Source organism: Trichosurus vulpecula, chromosome 3, assembly GCF_011100635.1.
Source record: "Trichosurus vulpecula isolate mTriVul1 chromosome 3, mTriVul1.pri, whole genome shotgun sequence".
Taxonomy (NCBI): Eukaryota; Metazoa; Chordata; class Mammalia; order Diprotodontia; family Phalangeridae; genus Trichosurus; species Trichosurus vulpecula.
Window position 1 is genome coordinate 318,345,214 of NC_050575.1, and position 18,826 is coordinate 318,364,039.

The 18,826-nt window shown below is 37.3% G+C and overlaps 1 protein-coding gene across 2 annotated transcripts in view; it reads right to left on the minus strand.

Moving 5' to 3' along the window:
- The window catches only part of APLF (aprataxin and PNKP like factor), a 66,236-nt gene extending 47,612 nt beyond the window's left edge, over positions 1–18,624 (minus strand). The window contains exons 1-5 of one of the 2 annotated variants that reach the window (XM_036752600.1): positions 18,329–18,624; positions 12,480–12,551; positions 4,645–4,811; positions 1,122–1,323; positions 538–667 (exon numbers count right to left, since the gene is read on the minus strand). In XM_036752600.1, coding sequence (XP_036608495.1) covers positions 538–667; positions 1,122–1,323; positions 4,645–4,811; positions 12,480–12,551; positions 18,329–18,424 — 667 coding nt within the window. In that variant the 5' untranslated portion in view covers positions 18,425–18,624. The remainder of the gene's footprint in view (positions 1–537; positions 668–1,121; positions 1,324–4,644; positions 4,812–12,479; positions 12,552–18,328) is intronic. The other variant, XM_036752601.1, reaches the window with a different exon arrangement.
- Between the last annotated feature and the right edge of the window lie 202 nt (positions 18,625–18,826).

An 18,826-nucleotide genomic window follows, 5' to 3' on the forward strand; every position in this document is an offset into this window, starting at 1 on the left:
AAATAAGGTTTTGGACTAGATCTTTTCTAAAGACCTTGAGAACTCAAAACTTCTACAATTCTGTTATTACAGTAATAAAACAATGAGACTTCTGAACTGGCTAGACTGTTATTATAATGTTTCCATCTCTTACTAGGCTGAAATGCAAGGTCAGCTCTATAAAGATTGAATGTTTCCTTGGCATATTGTATCTCCGGCCGAGGTAGCTGCCAGCAGAGCAGCAGTGATAACTTAGTAGTGTGGCTCAACTCGTTAGGCTCTGAGTTTATGCTAATATGACAAATTTAGTATCACGGATGTAACAGCAAGAAATCCCTTGTTTCAAAAGTAATCAGCTAAACATAAATGATAAAATAGAAAATAATCACTTGTGTTTTAACATAGTCTTCATGTGAACTTCTAAAATCTTTTAATATTAGATAAAGGTTGAAAATTATGATTTATAACTCACATTAACCACCATAGCTAAATTCCTTCTGAAGAACTTAAGCAATGTTTAACTTAAAACGTCTATTAGTAGCAGAAAGATAAATTTACCTTCCTGGGCAAATGGTAGCTCAAGGTTTTGAACATTTAGATCTCCCTGAACCATCCAGGATGGGAGGATTCGTTTCCTCTGGACAGAGTTTAGTTGCTCACTACTGTTTCTATATTTTGCAGGAAGAAGCTGAAAAAGTATTTATTTAATAAAATTATAAGTTGTGTGGTAGACAAAAGGACGTGATTTCATCAAGGTGAGGAACACAGCCAGGGCGGGCCCTCATCTGCAGGCCTTACTGACTCTTACTCCAACACTCTACCTCCTATGCTACATTCATACTGCTTCTCTTGGTGATACTACTTGTAAATAACTTACTGATACAACTATACTTATAAATTCAGAATTAGTTATTTCATCATTAAATAATCCATTATTAGCTATTCAGAAGTTACTAAATGCTTTGAAAGAACTCACCACCTTCACTAACCTTTGAAATGTTTGACATTTCTTAAAAGATTAGCTTGAAAAGCAGCTCAAATATAGAAATCCATGTTGCCTTGCTTACATCATACCTACTACTTTTCTCCTGTCCAACCAAAAGAATTCCTAAAAATTGGATCAAATCTTTAAAAGTTCTCACCAAATTATTCTGGGGTATAGTGGCTGGCACGGCTACTTCTGTGGTTTCCTCCAGCTCTGAGCACTGGTTTGAATTATGTCTGATACAGTGTGATGGTGGCTCCGCTGGAGAATTAGCACATTCAATAGTAGCAGGAAAGCTATTTACAGGAGATGTTGGTGATTCATTGAGTAGAGCATCTTCATCAAGCATCTGACTATTTCTGTAAAGTAAAAATTCATTTGTTAGCGAATTGTAAGCTAAGAAACTTTTGTCATTATAAAAAAATTAACTACTACTCTATAAATAGGGTTTTTCTAGGATCAACTGGCAGGTATTATGAATCATTCTCTCAAACTTAATCATTAAAAAACCAATACAAATATAAGAAAGCACACAAAATTAAGAAGAGGATTGGTTTTATTATATCAAAAGGATGGAAAATCTAGTAGGCTATTGAATATATTGAAAGAATGACTTCAACATTGTCAGTAACTTTCTGAATCATATGTGCAATAATATAGGGCTCCCTACAGGAAGTTGGAGAGCTCATACTTGTTTAACAAGAATAAGAACAACTTTTCTCCCCCTAAATCATTCCAAGCAAAGACTAAAAATTGATTTCAAATGGAACATTTGAAAATTCTTTATGACATGGAACTATGTACATCACTTAACAAAAAAAAAAGTCACACGGTCTAAACTACTCTTTTAGAAGGAATTTATTTTACTATTATCCTAAATTGAAGAGATCCAGAGAGAAGATGCAGAGAAATAACAAATCCTCTAAATAAGGAAAATAAAATGAATTTTGTTTAGGCTTGCAGATTAACAAGTCAAATGACTGATCTAATACAGTACTTGTCAAGTTTGCCACTCCTTCCTACACTGTGTCACAGCAACAAAGCACTAGATACTACAGCAGTCTGAAAAAAAGTACAGCACTGCTGCTGTGAGTCTTATTTTCAGTTTTAATGAAAATACTTACTTTTCATAGACTTCAAGTCCCAATATTAATCCCTCAAACCCAGGCTCTATGTTCATTTGTATAGATGTTCTAAAGACTACCAAGTGCAGAATAATTTTTAAATTAACAGATTGTGAATAACTTCAATCAATGAGTTTTATTGGGAGGCCCAATATTTTCTTGACTTCTCCTCAAACACTTATTAGAACACAATTTTTGGAGTTCAATTTATGTAGGGCAAAGAAGTAAGTCTTAATATTTCATGTCAGCAACTAAGCTATTTGTTTAGAAATAGTAATCCGTACTATGCCCAAAATGCTATAAAACTGTGCATACCCTTTGATCCAGCAATACCACTACTAGGTCTAGATCTCAAAGAGATCATAAAAAAAGGAAAAGGATCCACATGTACAAAAGTATTTATAGCAGTTCTTTTTGTGGTGTCAAAGAATTGGAAATTGAGGGGATACCATCAACTGGGGAATGACTGAACAAGTTGTGGTATATGAATGTAATGGAATACTATTGTTCCATAAGAAATGGCAAGCAGACAGATTTCAGAAAAACTTGGAAGGACTTATATAACTGATGCTGAGTGAAGTGAGCAGAACCAGGAGAACATTTTTCACAGCAACACTGTGTGATGACCGACTTTCTTAGACTTAGCTTTTCTGAGCAATGCAATGATCTAAAATAATTCCAAAAAACTTATGATGGAAAATGCTATCCATATCTGGAGAAAGAAGTAAGGAGTCTGAATGCAGATCAAAGCATATTATTTTCTCTTTTTTTTCTTTCTTGTGGTTTTTCCCTTTTGTTCTGATTCTTTTTCTTACAACACAACTACTGTAAAAATATGTTTAATATGGTCATAAATGTATAGCTGATATCAGAATGCATGCTTTGGAAGGGGGGAAATTTAGAATTCAAAATCTTATAAAAGCAAATGTTGAAATATTAAAAATAAATTTTAAAAAATTTCATACTTCCAAAAAAAAAGAAATAGTAACCCATTCCAGTGATAGTTATAAAAATCTACTCAGTTCAAAAAACTATAGGAAAGCTCATACTTTTTTAATGAGTAAAATATGCTGTCCCCAAGAGAAGAGAGCCAGTTTTAAAAATTAATCACAAACTGAGTAATAGTTACTTCATTTAACTATTAAAATCATTCTCAGTTTCTCAGATGTAAAACTAAAAGAAATTGGTAGATGATGCAGAGAGATTTGAGAGGGGAAAACTTCCTAATGTTTCAACAATTTGCCTAGCAGCTGCTGTGGGGGTGAAAGACCAACACAAGCCCAACAACAAGAATGCTGCCAAAGCCCAGGCTCTTTTGATCTGCTTTACTAAGGAAAGCAACGTTAAGGAGTTAACAAGCTTACTTTAATTCAGTATACAAATACCATCCACTTAGTTCAGGGGAAAAAGCTAGCACCCTGAACTTTAGAGCAAAATACAAACAAATTACAAACATTGACAGACAGACCAAATACAATTCACAGTTACCAACATCTAAGTTCAGCCCGGGAGCTCCTAACAAGGGCTGGCCCAGAGTCACTCCAGCCACCATGGCTGTGGGTAAGAGCTCCAAAAAAAAAGAAAGCCAACCCCTGGTTTTTTATCTTTTTCAGGGTCACGTAACCTAAAATCGTCACCAAGAGGCAACTTAAACCCACGTAGTCCTAGAGCCTCTGATGTCCCAAACGTGTCACTCAAACTCATGTGTAAACTAGGCCCTCCCCTGAGGCAAGGAGGTCACCAAGGACTCCCAATCTAATCAAGGAAACAAAGACCAAACCCTACAAGGGCACTTGGTTGAACTGAGTGCTAATAGCCCATTTTGATTGCCAACACAAACAATTAAAATAATTTTTTAAATAGTAAATTCTGCCTAGGGATGTAAAGGTTTCCTCACCACAAATCTTACAAGTGAAAGGCAGATTGACCACTAATTGAGGATGTGATTTTTAGTCAGGAGCAAGATGGACAAGATGGTCATCATGGTCCTTTATGATTCAAATTATGTGATTCTTTCTGTTGCAGGAATTTCTCTTCATGCCTTCATAAATTCTCAGAATATTAAGGATACGAGTTTTAAACTACAGTAAATATCTGATATACATTAGTTTCTTACTGCCTCAGCTTTCCTATTCCATTATTTTGGAGGGAATGGATCAAAGCCAAAGTATGCTGAGGTTCTGCAAAGACAGAGAATAGCTGTAAAATTTAAAAGGCAAAGTACAAAGAAGGGAAATATGGGTTCCACTGAAGTCAATTGAACTTTTGGCTCTTGGCTTCACACTTGGCTCTGTTTACCTAAAAGTAAGTCTATCCTTACAGAGGTTGGTAAGCACAAATCACAGATAAGCTTGATCACTTTTTAGGCATAACAACTGCTCACATAGCCAAAGGTTTTCTAAAAAATGAACTCTAAAAATCACTCAGCTACTTGATTTCTTGTGTAGTTTGGTCTTAGAATGGCTTCTGGTTAAGTATTTATAGGCTTAACATATATAAATGAGAAACTGTATGGCAAATAGCATTCTTTACTGTCACCAAATCAGAAGACCTTACCGTAAAGTACATTCCACTTCAGAACGTGTAGAGAAAACATGGAAAATGTATTTGTCAACTAATAAGGAAAAACTATCTCCAGGATTCAACCAATGCCATTTATTTTTCTCCAATGGCAATAGCTGGCTCTTTTCAGAAGACTGATAAAAACAAGGATTTATATGGGTCTGTCAAACAGAAAAACAACAATAAAGTATATATGCTATAATTTCCTTAGAGACAATTACCATTTCTTAAAAATATACCATAATGAAACTATATAGAAAAAGATATAACATTCAAGCAGTGAATAATTTAGGTATAAAGGTGGCCCTAGATATTTTCAAATATAACCATACTGACCGCATCATCATATATAACCATATATAGGGTCATATCTTATATGATTCTTTGCGACATCAGTTGGGGTTTTCTTGGCAAAAATACTGGAGTGCTTTACGATTGTATACTTGCCCACAAAAAGAGAGGGGAAAAAAAAGTTTCTACTGTTCCCCCACAGAAGTGGCAATGCAAAGGAAGAGCAATTCCACTAGGAAGGTTAGGTTGGTTCATACATATATTCATACTCACTTGTCCCTTTTCACCCAAAAAAGACATACAAGTGAATATAGTTAACAGGAAAATACAGTAAGTACGACCTTATAAACATTTAACACAAAAACTAATTCCCGAAAAAAATCCTAAATCTAAAACTCTTATCACATAAGAAATAACTTCTCTACTACACCCTCTGCCTCGAAAATTTCAAGACTAAAGAAATAAGTAAAGGGTGATTAGCTGAGCAAAAGTCTAACACTAGACAGCTTTTCAGCTCAATTTGAATTGGATCTTTATGAAATAACTTTTTAAAGTAAATTCCAATAATATGATCCTGTTTATATTTTAAAATGCAAGTATAAAAATATGTTACAAAGTCAACTAAGTGACTTGCAGATTATGGAATGACTTATTGGACTTGGTGTTCCTTATTTCTCTAGAACTCTACATCTATCACTTTGGATTTTCTATGCCACTGCTTTCCTCTCTTAGAAATGTGAGAATTGATCAAATAGCTTATGGACCTATTAGAAGTCATTTTATATAATGTACATACCCTTTGACCCACCAATACCACTTCTAGGGCTGTATTCCAAAGAAATTACACAAGTGGGAAAGGGACCCGTATATACAAAAATATTTATATCAGCTCTTCTTGTGGTGGCAAAGAATTGGAAATCAAGGGGAGGCCCATAAATTGGGGAATGGCTAAACAAGTTGTAGTATATGAATGTAATGGAATACTATTGTCCTATAAGAAATGGGGAAGATATGGACTTCATAATAACCTGGAAAGACCGACATGATCCAATGCTGAGTGAGCAGAGCAGAACCAAGAGAACATTGTACACAACCACAGATATAATGATTCTGTGATAAGTAACTTTGATAGACTTGGCTCTTCTCAGCAATACAAGGTTCAAAGACAGCTCCAAAGGACTCATGATGGAAAGATCCATCTACATCCAGAGAAAGAACTATGGAGTCTGAATGCACATTGAGGCAAACTATTTGCTCTCTCTCTCTTTTTTTTTTTTTTGGTTCTGTTTCTTCTTTCTCATGATTCATTCCATTGGTCATAATTCTTCTTTACAACTTGACTATTGTGCAAATAAGTTTAATTCAAAGGTATATGTAGAAGATATATTGGATTCCATGCCAGCTTGGGGAGAAGAGGGAAGGGGAGGGGAAGAAAATCTGCAACTCAAAAACATGCAGAACTGAGTGTTATAAACAAAAAAATAAAAAAAAATCTTAATTTAAAAAAATCTAAAAAAGAGCAGTCATTTTATATGCCAACATATTAAAGACTTGAAACTGGTTATCCGCTTTTCTTTTTTTAAATTTTTTTATTCTGAGTTTATCAAATAGCAAATATTATTTCCATAAAAAATGTAGAACAAAAAACACTGTAAATAAAGGTATGAATCTCTATTACATGCAAATTGATTAACTTTAAAAATATATAATAAATTCAATATAATAAATTCAGTATCTTAATTTCAAAGCTGACCCATTGGTCTGTTGTTTTCTACTAACGATTCTTCGACTATGTTCATTTTTGTAGAACTTCAATAGCATTAAATTTATAGTTTTCTATTTTTTTTTTTCATTTTGGTAACCCTAGACTTGCTGTCCCCCTGAATTCCTCTTCCATCAAAATGAAAGGACAGAAAACAAAACCCTTGTATCATATATGCATATCCAAGCTAAACAAATACCCACTGGCTATGTTGGAAAATGTCTCATTCTTCACCATGAGCTCATCACCTCTCTGTCGGGAGGTGGATATTATGTTTCATCATCAGCCCTGTGGAATTGTAGTTGGTCAGCCTTGGTAGTTAATAGTTGTTTTTCTCTACAATGTTGCTGTCATTTTATAAATTGTTCTCTGGCTTCAGCTTTACTTCACTATGCGTCAGTTCATGCAAGTCTTTCCAAGTTTGTCTGAAACTATTACTTTTGTCATTTCTTACAATAAAATAATATTCTAGTGCATTCATAAACCACAATTTGTTCAGCCACTCCCCAAATGATGGGAAACCAGTTCAAAAAGAACTGTTATAAATATCTATGCATATGGGTCTTTTTCTTCATCTGACAGCTATAAAAGTCTAATAGTAGGGTCAAAGAGTATGCACAGATTGGTACCTTATGAATATAGTTCCAAATTTCTTTCCAATATGGCTGGGCCAATTCACAGCTCCAACAGTGTATTAGTGAGCCTGTTTTCTTACAGCCCTACCAACAACTACCATTTTCCTTTTCTGTTATCTTTGACAGCCTGATCAGTGTGAAATGGAACCTCAGAGTTCTTTTAATTTGTATCTCTCAAATTTTTAATGCTTTAGAGCACGTTTTCATGTCTATGGATAGTTTGGATTTATTTAAGAAATGTCTGTGATAAAGAGGATCAAAGAAGGTTAAAAACATGGATTCGATAAAAATAAAAAATTTTTGCACAAACAAAAGTAATGCAGTTCAAATTAGGTAACTGGGGGGGGGGAGGTGCGGGAAACCCTGCAACAAGTTTTTCTGATAAAGGTCTCATATCCAAGACGGAAAAGAAGCTGATTCAAAAATATAAGAATAAGAGGTATTCCCAATAAATAAATGGTCAAAGGATACGAACAGGCATTTCCCAAAGGAAGAAATACAAGTTGTTGACAATGGTATAAATAAATAAACAGATAGATAGATACATAGATAGATAAATTAAAAAATAAATAAATAAATTTTAAAAAAGGACTAGAGGGGGTTCCTAGTGAACAAACTCAATTTTTCGTTGGTGAAGTTTTCAGCATAGAGGGTGGAGGGAGTACAGTAGGAGGTCTGTAAAGGGACAAAAAAGGTCTGTAACAGGTGGTATGGTGAAGTAGAAATAAATTAGGGTAATAAATATTAGGATTACTTAGCTACAGTAAAGGCCCAATTAAGATTAGCTAAAACAAATTTAAAGTCAACTCAATCAATACGGTTTCATTATTTTCTCCAGTTCTGTTCAGCAGCAAGTAAGGATGAGTGAAAGAGATAGATGGTGAGAGTAATCTAGGGTTATGGTTTGGCAAGGCATGATTATCAACAGGATAAGGGAGAAAAAGATTTAAGAGTGGAAGATACTGTTGAGGTAAACTAATACATCAAGTAATTAATACTGGGAAAGAAGGAGAGTATAGACAGAACAGGGATTGTTAAGGACTGTTAAGGGGTCCCCTGAACTTGTCTTTTTGAATTGCCATATTTTCTAGAAACACTGGAACCAGAGCATGCAGGAGGCCCTGAGTGTGTCAAAGACAAAGCCCCTCCAAGCTGACATAATTTGTTGTTTGCATTCCAAAATGGGCTCTCTGCGTCTTTTGGGAATCAAGACAGGCACCAGTCAGTCTGCACTAGACTGTGAAATTGGTTGTGCAGCTTGGACCCTTGTAGACAAGGAGACCATCATATCTTCATAGTCTAGCAGTTGCCAAGGGAAAAGAATGTGGCTTCAGGGGGAAAAAATGGATATCTAATGAGGTAGAGGACTTTCAAACATTCCTGATGAAAAGACAGAGCTGAACTGAAATTTGACATTTGACTAGAAGACTCAAGAAATACATAAAAAGGTAAACATGCAAGAATAGTCATAAAAGAATCAATAAAGTTCAACTGTTTACATGTCTATATGGGAAGATGATATATGGTAACTCCAAAGAGTTACATTATTATGGCAGTTAAAAGGAGTGTACGTAGACAGAAGGCATGGGTGTCAACAGATTATGTTGGAATGATCTCCAAAAAATTGAAGGGGTGAGAAAGAGTGATGTACTGGGAGAAAGGGGAAGGGAGAAGTAGAATGGGGAAAATTTTCTCATATAAAAGAGGCATGCAAGGAAGACCTTTTACAATGGAGGAGAAAATGGAAGTGGGGGGTGGGCAATGCTTGAACTTCACTCTCATAGGATTTGGTTCAAAGAAGACTATATATATATATATACTCAGTTGTATATAGAATTGTAACTTACCCGACAAGGTCATGGGAGGGAAAGGGGATAAGAGAAAGAAAAGGGGTGCTAAAAGGGAGAAGAGATTAGGGAAGACAGTGGTTAGAAGCAAAATAGACTTCTGAGGAGGGATGGCATCAAAAAAGAGAGGAAGAAACAGAAGAAAATGGGATACAGGGAAATACACAGTTAGTAATCATAACTATGAATGTAAATTGGATGAGTTCACCCACAAATAGAACCAGATAGCAGAATGGATTAGAAACCAGAATCCAACAATATATTTTTACAAGAGGTACATTTGAAATAGAAACACGAACACAGAGTTAAAATAAAGGACTAGAGCAGAATTGAATATGCTTCAGCTGAAGTAAAAAAGGCAGGGGTAGTAATCATGATCTCAAAGAAAAAGCAAAAATCACTGTCATTCAATCATGTTCGACTCTCACGACCCCATGGACCCACAGTACACTAGGCTCTACTATCCTCCACTATCTCTTGAAGTCTGTCAAAGTTCATGTTCACTGTTTCCATGACACCTCTTCATCTCACCCTCTGCCATCCCCTTTTCCTTTTGCCTTCAATCTTTCCCAACATCAGAGTCTTTTCCAATGAGCCCCATATTCTTATTATGTGGCCGAAGTACTTAAACTTCAGCTTTAGTATTTGACCTTCCAGTAAACAGCCTGAATTAATTCCTTTATTGTCTGATTTGAGCTCCATGCTGTCCAAGAGATTCTCAAAAATCTTCTCCAGCACCACAATTCAAAGGTGTAGTTCTGTGGCACTAGGCTTTTCTTCTAGTCCAATTCTCACAACCACACATTGCTACTAGAAAAAAAAAAACATACCTAGGACTATATGAACATTGGTCAGCAAGGTGATATCTCTGCTTTTTACTATGCTGTCCAGATTTGCTATGGCAAATCACTGCAGTCACTGTCTGAAATGATCTCTGAGCCCAAGAATATAAAGTCTGATACTGCTTCCATTTCTTCTTCCTCCATCTGCCAGGAAGTAGTAGGACCAGTTGCCAAGATCTTAACTTTTTTGATGTTAAGCTTCAAGCCAGTTTTTACACTCTCCTCTTTTACCCTCATCAAGAGGCTTCTTAATTCCTACATATCTAAGATTGTTGCTATTTCTCCTGGCAACCACCTTAATTCTAGTGTTTTATTCATCTAGCCTGGCATTCCACATGATGTATTCTACATATAAGTGAAATCAAAAAAGATAACAATATACAGTTTTGTTGTACTCCTTTTCCAATATTAAACCAATTGGTTGTTCCATGTTTGGTTCTAACTATCGCTTCTTGGCCCTTATTCAGGTCCCACAGAGGGCAAGTAAGATGATCTGGTACTCCCATCTCTTTGAGGACTTGCCACATTTTGCTGTGATGCACACATTCAAAGGCTTTAGTATAGTTTATGAAGCAAAAGTAGATGTTTTTTCTGGAACTGCCTTGTTCCCTCCAAAATCCAGGAATGTTGGCAATTTGGCCTCTAGCTCCTCTGCCAATTTGAAAATCAACCTGATCTGGTAATTCTCAGTTCACGTATTGTGGAAACCTAACTTGCAATCTTAAGCATAATCCTGCTGGTATGTGCCCAACAGTACCATTAACAATCAACATTTTTTAAGTATTCTCTGATAAAGGCCTCATTTTTCAAATATATACTGAGTATAGAACTGAGTGAAATTAATAAAAATAAAAGTCATTCCCTGATTGAAAATGGTCAAAAGATACAAACAAGTTTTCAGAAGAAGAAATCAAAGCTACCAATAGCCATGTTAAAAATGCTCTAAATCACTATTGATTAAAAAAATGGAAATTAAAGCAATTCTGAGGTACCACCTCACAACTAGGAGAGATGACAAATGCAAGGCAGTAAGGGGAAAATAGGTACAGAGAACTGCTGGTGGAGTAGTGAAATGGCCCGACCATTTTAGAGAATAATTTGGAACTATGCCGAAAGGGCTATAAAAACACATATTCTTTGACTCAAGCAACACGACTACAAAGAGATCAAAAAAAAAAAAAGGAAAAGGACCCATATGTACAAAAATATTTATAGCAGTTCTTTTTGTGGTGGCAAAGAACTGGAAATTGAGGGGAGGTTATAAATTGGGGAGTGGCTAAATAAGTTGTGGCATACAATTGTGATGGAGAACTACTGTACTGTGAGAAATGACAAGGCGGGGTGGTTTCAGAAAAACATGGCAAGACCAGAACTGATGCAAAGTGAAGTGAGAAGAACTGGAAGACCATTGCACATAGTAACAGCAATGTTGTAATAATGATCGACTATGAAAGATGGCTACTATGATCAATACAATTCAATTCAACTCAACTCCATGAACATTTATTATGTGTCTACTGTATACAAAATACTGTATAAAGTACTGGGGATAAAAAGACCAAAAATGACACCAGCTAGATACTAACCAAGGTAGCTATTATAAAACAGACATTTCTGGATGTTAGAAATTAAACTCTAATGAAAGAGGCATTTAAGAATGACTCAATAAAACAACAATCTCTAGAAATCTTTACTAAAACCATTAAAAAACCAAAAGAGAATAAAAAGAACACGGTGACTCAGAGACAAAAAAAAAATTAAGGCCTATAAATAAGATTTCCCTTAGGTTTGTATTAGTGCACCTGTTCATACCTAATGTTTAATGTTATATCGTGCTGCCAATCAAGACAGAACATGGATCTACAGATCCATGCATTTCTTTTGTTCACATAATTCATTTGGGAGACAAAAGAAAATAACAGCATAGAATCTCTGAAATGGGAGTCTGAGCAATATGTATCCATCAGAAACACTGTAGAGCAAAAGTATTTCTAACCTAGCACTCAGCAGAAGTTCTTAAGTTTCCTTTAAGACCCTAAGCTGAGTAGCGGCTAAATGGTGTAGCTTTTTGAAGCTAAACTAGGATATGACAAGTTTTTGTTTTCTTTTGTTTCGCTTTTTAAAGAATAACTGCAGTATACAGTAGCTAGATTATTCTCCCAAAGACTACTACAGACTATTATGTTTTTCCTTACAAGATTTCATTTAAAATAGAGTTAGACAATAATATAAATTAATATTAGTACCAACCAGTTTTCCCAATCTTATATATGACAGCACTGCTTGGGAAAGAAATAGGTAACTTGTACCAATATCTCCTAACTACACATTGGCACTGCATTTCCAGTTTTACTTCTATATTTTCCATTAGCATGCAAAACTGGCTTTCCAGACTCGGAAGGTAAGAAAAACATTAAGTCATTAACAGAAGAGAAATCATTAACAGATTTACCGGTTTAATTCTAAGTTGATCACCCACCACCTCTAGGATAGCATGTCTTCTTGATATTCTTTTGTCTGTTATCTATAAAAAGAAATTTAAACAATATGGTCATCTCAGTATGTGTTAAATAAAGCAAGAAATAAAATGTGTATTGAATTAGAACTATAAAGGTATAGTTAGTTTAGATCTAAGCCAACTATCAAAATTTGTGAAGGCCACTAAATGTGAGGGCCATACTAAATCTAAATGAATTCAAATAACCATAAGAATTGAAACAAAATTTCAAAATGCTCTTTAAAAACTAGAACTGTACTTCAGACTACTCATGCCTATTGTTCTCAAATGTACAATCCTTATAATATCATAAACGTGAACAATATAAGTTAGCATGTTTTGGGGTACTACTTAAAAGCCTAATCTAAACAGTGGTGTAATTTATCCAAATACAGTCATTTTGAGAGTGCTTCCTCCCCCTTCCCTCTCAGCAGAAGACCTTGCCTCCTACTTTACCGAAAACAAAGGCTTTGAGCTTTCCCTTCTGGTTTACTACTAACCTCAAAATCTCTATTCATCATTCCCCACAAGCTCTCCTCCAATGCTCCAGGTTCTGAAGAGGAGATGGGCCTTCTCACCAATTCCAACTCCTCCAGTTACACTATAAATCCTATATCCTCCACTAGTCCACTCTCCCTCAATCTCTCCTTTTCGTTTGTCTTCAATCTCTCCTTATTCACTGACTCCTTCCCTCCTACCCATGTCCAAGTCGTCTCCATCCTTAAGTCTTCATCTTTCACCTGATTTTGGCATTTCCTCAACTCACCACAACTGCTTCTCCTCCACACTTCCCCTTAACTAAAACCTTGCCTCACACCATTTTCCTTTGTTATTTTTCAATGGAGATTGTTTCTACTCTCTAAATCCTACAAACTTCCTCTTCCTGTTAATCAAAATCTCCAAACCTTTCACATTTATTAAGCATCTACTATGTGTCAGGAATTGTTCTAAGTACTGGAAAAACAAAGAAAAGCAAAAACAGGCCTGGCCCTCAAGGAGCTTACAATTTAATAGGGAAAGACAACATATAAAAGGAAGCAGAAGAGGGTGATGGGAAGGGGGAGCTGGGTAGGTTCAGGACAGACGGCAAGTGAGAAGATGAAAGTAGAAAAGTCCACAGGAGTATATCTGGGGAAATGAAGGGCCTGTGAGAAGCACTGGGGCACAAAGAAAGGTGTAAAAAAAAAAAAAGTCCCTGTTCTCAAGGAAATCACAGGCTAAAGGAAGAAGCAACATGCAAACAATTATTTATGAACAAGAGAGGAATACAGGATAAATTAGATAATCAAGGGAGGGAAGGCACTAGCATTAATGGGTATCAGGAAAGGTTTCTGTGGAAGGTGAGATTTTTAGCTCACTGAAAGAAGCCAGGGAATCCAGGAGATGGCATCACCATCCTTTGATTCTTCCAAAGTTGTAATTTGGGCATTATCCTGGATTCCTCCCATTCCTTTATCCCATATATAAAATCGGTTGTTAAATCTTACCATCTCTATCTTCACATTTCTTGCAACTGATCCCTTCTTTCCTTCTACTCACAAAGCTACTGCTTTAGTTCTGGTCCTCATCATCCCTAGCCTAGATTACTGTAACTGTCTGCCTGCCTCAAGCCTCTCCCCATTCCAATACATCCTATGCAATGAAGCTAAAGAAATTTTCCTTCAGCAGAGACCTGACCATGCACATATCTACTAAGTCATTCCAGTGACTTCTTATTGCCTCTAGGACAAAATACAAATCTCTCTGTCTAGCTTTTAAAGTCCCACACGACCTTACCCTAATCTAGCTCTCAAGCCTTGCTAGACAGTATTTTTCTTCTCAGACTCCGTAATTCGGTCACAACACCCCATCTTCCATCTCTGTGCCTCTGCATTGGCCATCAGACACGGCTGAGCCGCCTTCCTCCTCACCTGTCTCAGAGGCCCTTTCTTTCTTAAGATGCAACTACCTTCTGCATGATCTCACAATCCTTTCAATTGCTACTACCCTCTCTCTCTAAAGCTGCTCTGCATTTAACAACTTTGTATATATCTGTATTTATTCACTTCATATTTATATATGTACCTGCAGTCTCCCCATTAGAATATAAGCTCCTTGTTAAATCAAGATAACTTGATTCTTGGGGCAGCCAAGTCGTGCAGTGAGTAGAGCACCGGCCCTGGAATCAGGAGGACCTGAGTTCAAATCCAGCCTCAGACACGTGACACACTTACTAGTTGTATGGCCTTGGGCAAGTCACTTAACCCCAACTGCCCTGCCTTCCCACTCCAAAAAAAAAATACAGAGAAACTATTACCTGTTTATTATGAGCAGCTATGCCCCTTCTAATGCAGCCCAAAGTTACAGGTCCCTTGGTGGCCACGTCACATTGCCGGCTCATACTGAACTAAAACTACTAGAACACTAAAACCTAAAACACTTTTTCTGAAAAACTACTATCTAAATAATTACACCACCAGTATCTTGTATTGAGGCCAATTTTTTTGAACCAAAGGGTAACATTTTATAATTCCTACATCATTTTATTTTTATAAATTCAGCTCAATATTCCAGCCTTCCAAGATATTTTGAATCCTGACACTCTTCTTCATCAAGTTAGCTATTTTCCTAGTTTTGTTTCATCTGAAAATTTAATAAGCAAACTATTTATGCCTTTTTGAAGTCAGTGATAAACATTTTAAATGCACAAGGCCAAGTACAAATCACTGGAGCGCTCATTACATTGAAGACTTCTTTCCAAGTTGACGTGGAACCAACACTGACAGCCACTTTTGGAGCTCTGGCGATTCAACAATTCCAGTTCGGAATCCAGCTAATTGTATTATAACCTAGTCCACATCTCTCCACATTTCCACAAGAACAACGCTTTACGAAAATCTGGGGAAATTCTCTGGCACTTTCCTAACCTATCATTTTAATAACCCTATCAAAAGGGTTAAAAACGTTAACTTCACATTCTTGTTAAAGTCACATTGGATCTTTTTTTTTGCCATTTTTATTTTCCATTTATTCACTATAAACTTTCTTTGGTATTTTTCTACGGGCAGACAATCCTTTTTATCTCTGTCAAGTTTATTTTGCAATCCATCTCACTACGTAGCTATCTATTTGGACACTAGTTGGCATGATTGCCTGTTTCCATAGCATTCTTTTTTTTTTTTTGTAATGTAAATACACATTGGATCTTTTTGACCATCATTTCTACATGTACACTATCTCTTTAATAATTAGGTCTGAAGTCTTTCCATTAACAGGAATCAAGCTCACGAGCCCAGTTTTCAGACTACATCCTCTTCATCTTTGTGAAAATAAGGAAAATACTTGCTCTTCTCCAACCTTCCAGTTCTCCACAATCTTTTGAAAATGAATGTCAATGGTTTAACAACCACACCCACCAGTTCCTTCACTAACTGAAAAATGAACACGTCCAAAATGCAAGTGGTTACTTTCAAAATTTTGCCATTTTTGTTGAAGCCAACACCATCCTCCCAGGGACCCAGATTCAGAACTTTAGTCAATCTTGACTATTTCTTTGACCTCATGCCCATTTAGTTTCATTTCTACTTCCAAATATTTCTCATATTTAAGCTCTTCTCTCTACTCATACAGCCACCAGACTATTTCAAGGCTTCATCCTCTAACACCTGGACTACTAGCCTACCTGCTTCCAGTCTTACCTTTCCATTCTATCCAACACAGCTGTCAAAATAATATTCCTACAATACATATTTTAACGGGTCACTACTCTACTCAAAAATCTTCAATAATGCCACTGCTTCTAGGATAAAATACAAACTTCTCACCTTAGCATTTAAAGCCCTGTGCACTCTGGTTCCTATCTAGTTTTTCTTCTTTAATAATAAATCCCCTTTGCAAACTCTCCATTCCAGCCAAACTGGAAAACGGGAACTAGTTAACTATTCCTCAAAGCTTATTTCCTGCTTCGGATCACTTGTACAAGCTATTCCAGGTGCCTGAAATCCACTTCCTTTTCATTACTGCCTCTCAAGTTCCATTTCCTCTATGAGGAAGACTCTCCTGATAGTCCCAAGCTGTACTCATTAACCTGCCTCAAATTATTTTGTATTAAGTTTTGTATACGATATGGCAGAAATTATTTTTGTCCTTTAGCCTAACTACCTGGCACAATGTCTTGCACACAGAAACAACTTAGTGTTTTTTGATTTCAAAGTTGAGTAAAAAGTCTTTGGAAGAAAGACTTAGCACCTTCGAATGGAGGTTAGCAGATGCAAACCAAGTCCCTTCTTTTTTCTAAAAAGAAAAAAGTACAAAAATGTCTCTCACACCATCCATTCAAATAACTGAATCTGTCAGGATATCTACACAGGGAAACTGTTTAAATTTTTTAATATGGGTAAAATTCTTGGCTAGTAATAAAATGGGGGAGAAACAATACTGCACTCGGGAGTCATACTCCAGTGACAATCCCAACTTTGCCAGTTGCATTATTAGCTGCAACTTGGGACATACTTAAGCTTTCTAGTCCTCAACTACCTCATCTGGAAAATAAGGATGTGTAACTAGATTATGTCTAATGATTGCCCTTCCAGATATATTTCGTGACAACCAGTTTCTTAAAAGCACCTTTTCTCTTTGAACAAGCAGTTTTGTGGGCAAAGCATACAGCACTAAACTTAGGAAACAGGAAAACCTGAGTTCAAATCCTGCCTCAAACACTTCCTAGCTGTGTGATCCTGAGTAAGTCACTACATCTCTTAGCCTGTTTCTCCACCTGTAAAATAGGAATAATAGCACCTACCTCACAGGGTTGAGGCTCAAATGAAATTAAACATATTCGAGATTTTGCAAACCTTGAAGCAATATATAAAGGCTATTATTAGAACTAATATTATTAACAGCCTTCACACCCACCTTGGCCAATTATTCACTCACTGTCTCTTTCTGCGCATCTCAGTTTTCCCATCGGCAAAATAAGGCCACTGGACTAAATGCCTTTTGGCGCTAACTAAAATAACTTTTTGCACTTGTAGATATGTAAGAAGGTAAGTTTCTAATAAATCAAATGGAAGATAAAGAACAAAATTTACTCATTTCTAGATCGCGATCCTGACAGTGAGTTTTCTAAGTTCCAATAACTAGTATACATGTGTATATACGTGTGTGTGTGTGTGTGTATATAACTTTAAGTTTTGAAAAGGGTTTTACACATGTTATCTCATTTGATTCTCACAACCCAGTGAACCTATTTTACAGGAAACTGAGGGTCACACAGCTAATAAGCATCTTTGGCAGGATTTCAACCCAGATCTTTCTGACTTCAAGTTCAACGCTCCACACAAAGTGCCACCTAGGTGCCATAAAGGTGAAGGTGCTGCTGGAGCAGAGAGCCAATGGACACCTCAGAAATCAGGCGAACGCTTCAATTAGGGCTCGGTGTGCTGTTCTGTCGCTTGTCTGGACTTCAAGTTAACGGAGAAACGTTAATTGTGCCCATTAAAAGTGTAACGTGCGTTTTGGGAGCGCGAAGATTAAACATTTACCGACGCACCACAGCATCGAGGATACAAAGTGGCAAAGCCTTGGTTTAAAAAAAAAAAAGGGTGAAAATAGCAATGCACACTTGGGAGCCTATCAGAGGTTTGCAAAGCACTTTGCTCACAAACGCGTCATCGCCCCCACCTGAAGACAGTTTCTGGGCTGTTTAAAGGGACCGCTCGGCTGGCTGGGTAGCACAAAGCCACACCCGGTCCGGCAGCCAAGAGGCCAGCGCGCCAGGGCAAGTAGAGCCCGGGGCGTACCCGGAGGACCGCTCGTACACTTACACCCAGCAGCGGCCCGCGTCCTATCACCGTCTCCCCGGGCGACAAGGCCACCCGCGGGCCGCCAAACGCCGGCGCGAGCTCGAATCCCCCGGCCATGATGAGACCAGCTTCGGCCGGAGGCCGGCCTCACACAGCTGCGGCTCACGGGCCCAGGGATTGAGGAACGTAAGAAAAGCAGCTTCCGCCTTTCCGGGCTACTCCCGAGCTCGGCGGAAACCCGGACGCCGGGACGCGGGTGACTCCCTCCCGCTGACCCCGCCCAGTGACGAGCGGGGATTCCCCTCAAGAACCCACTCAAAGGTTTGAAAGCCTCCAACGTGTCCCAACCCCATCGCGGCTTCCCCGCGGCTCTGGTTCTTGTAGTCTTTATCCCTCCGGCCTTCCGTTCACACTTTCGTCTAATCTAGACTCTAAAAACTACTCTTCCCAGTAGGCGCTGTGCGTTTCGCTTTTGCGCCTGCGCAGAAAGCAGGACTTTGGCATGACGAAGTGGGCGGG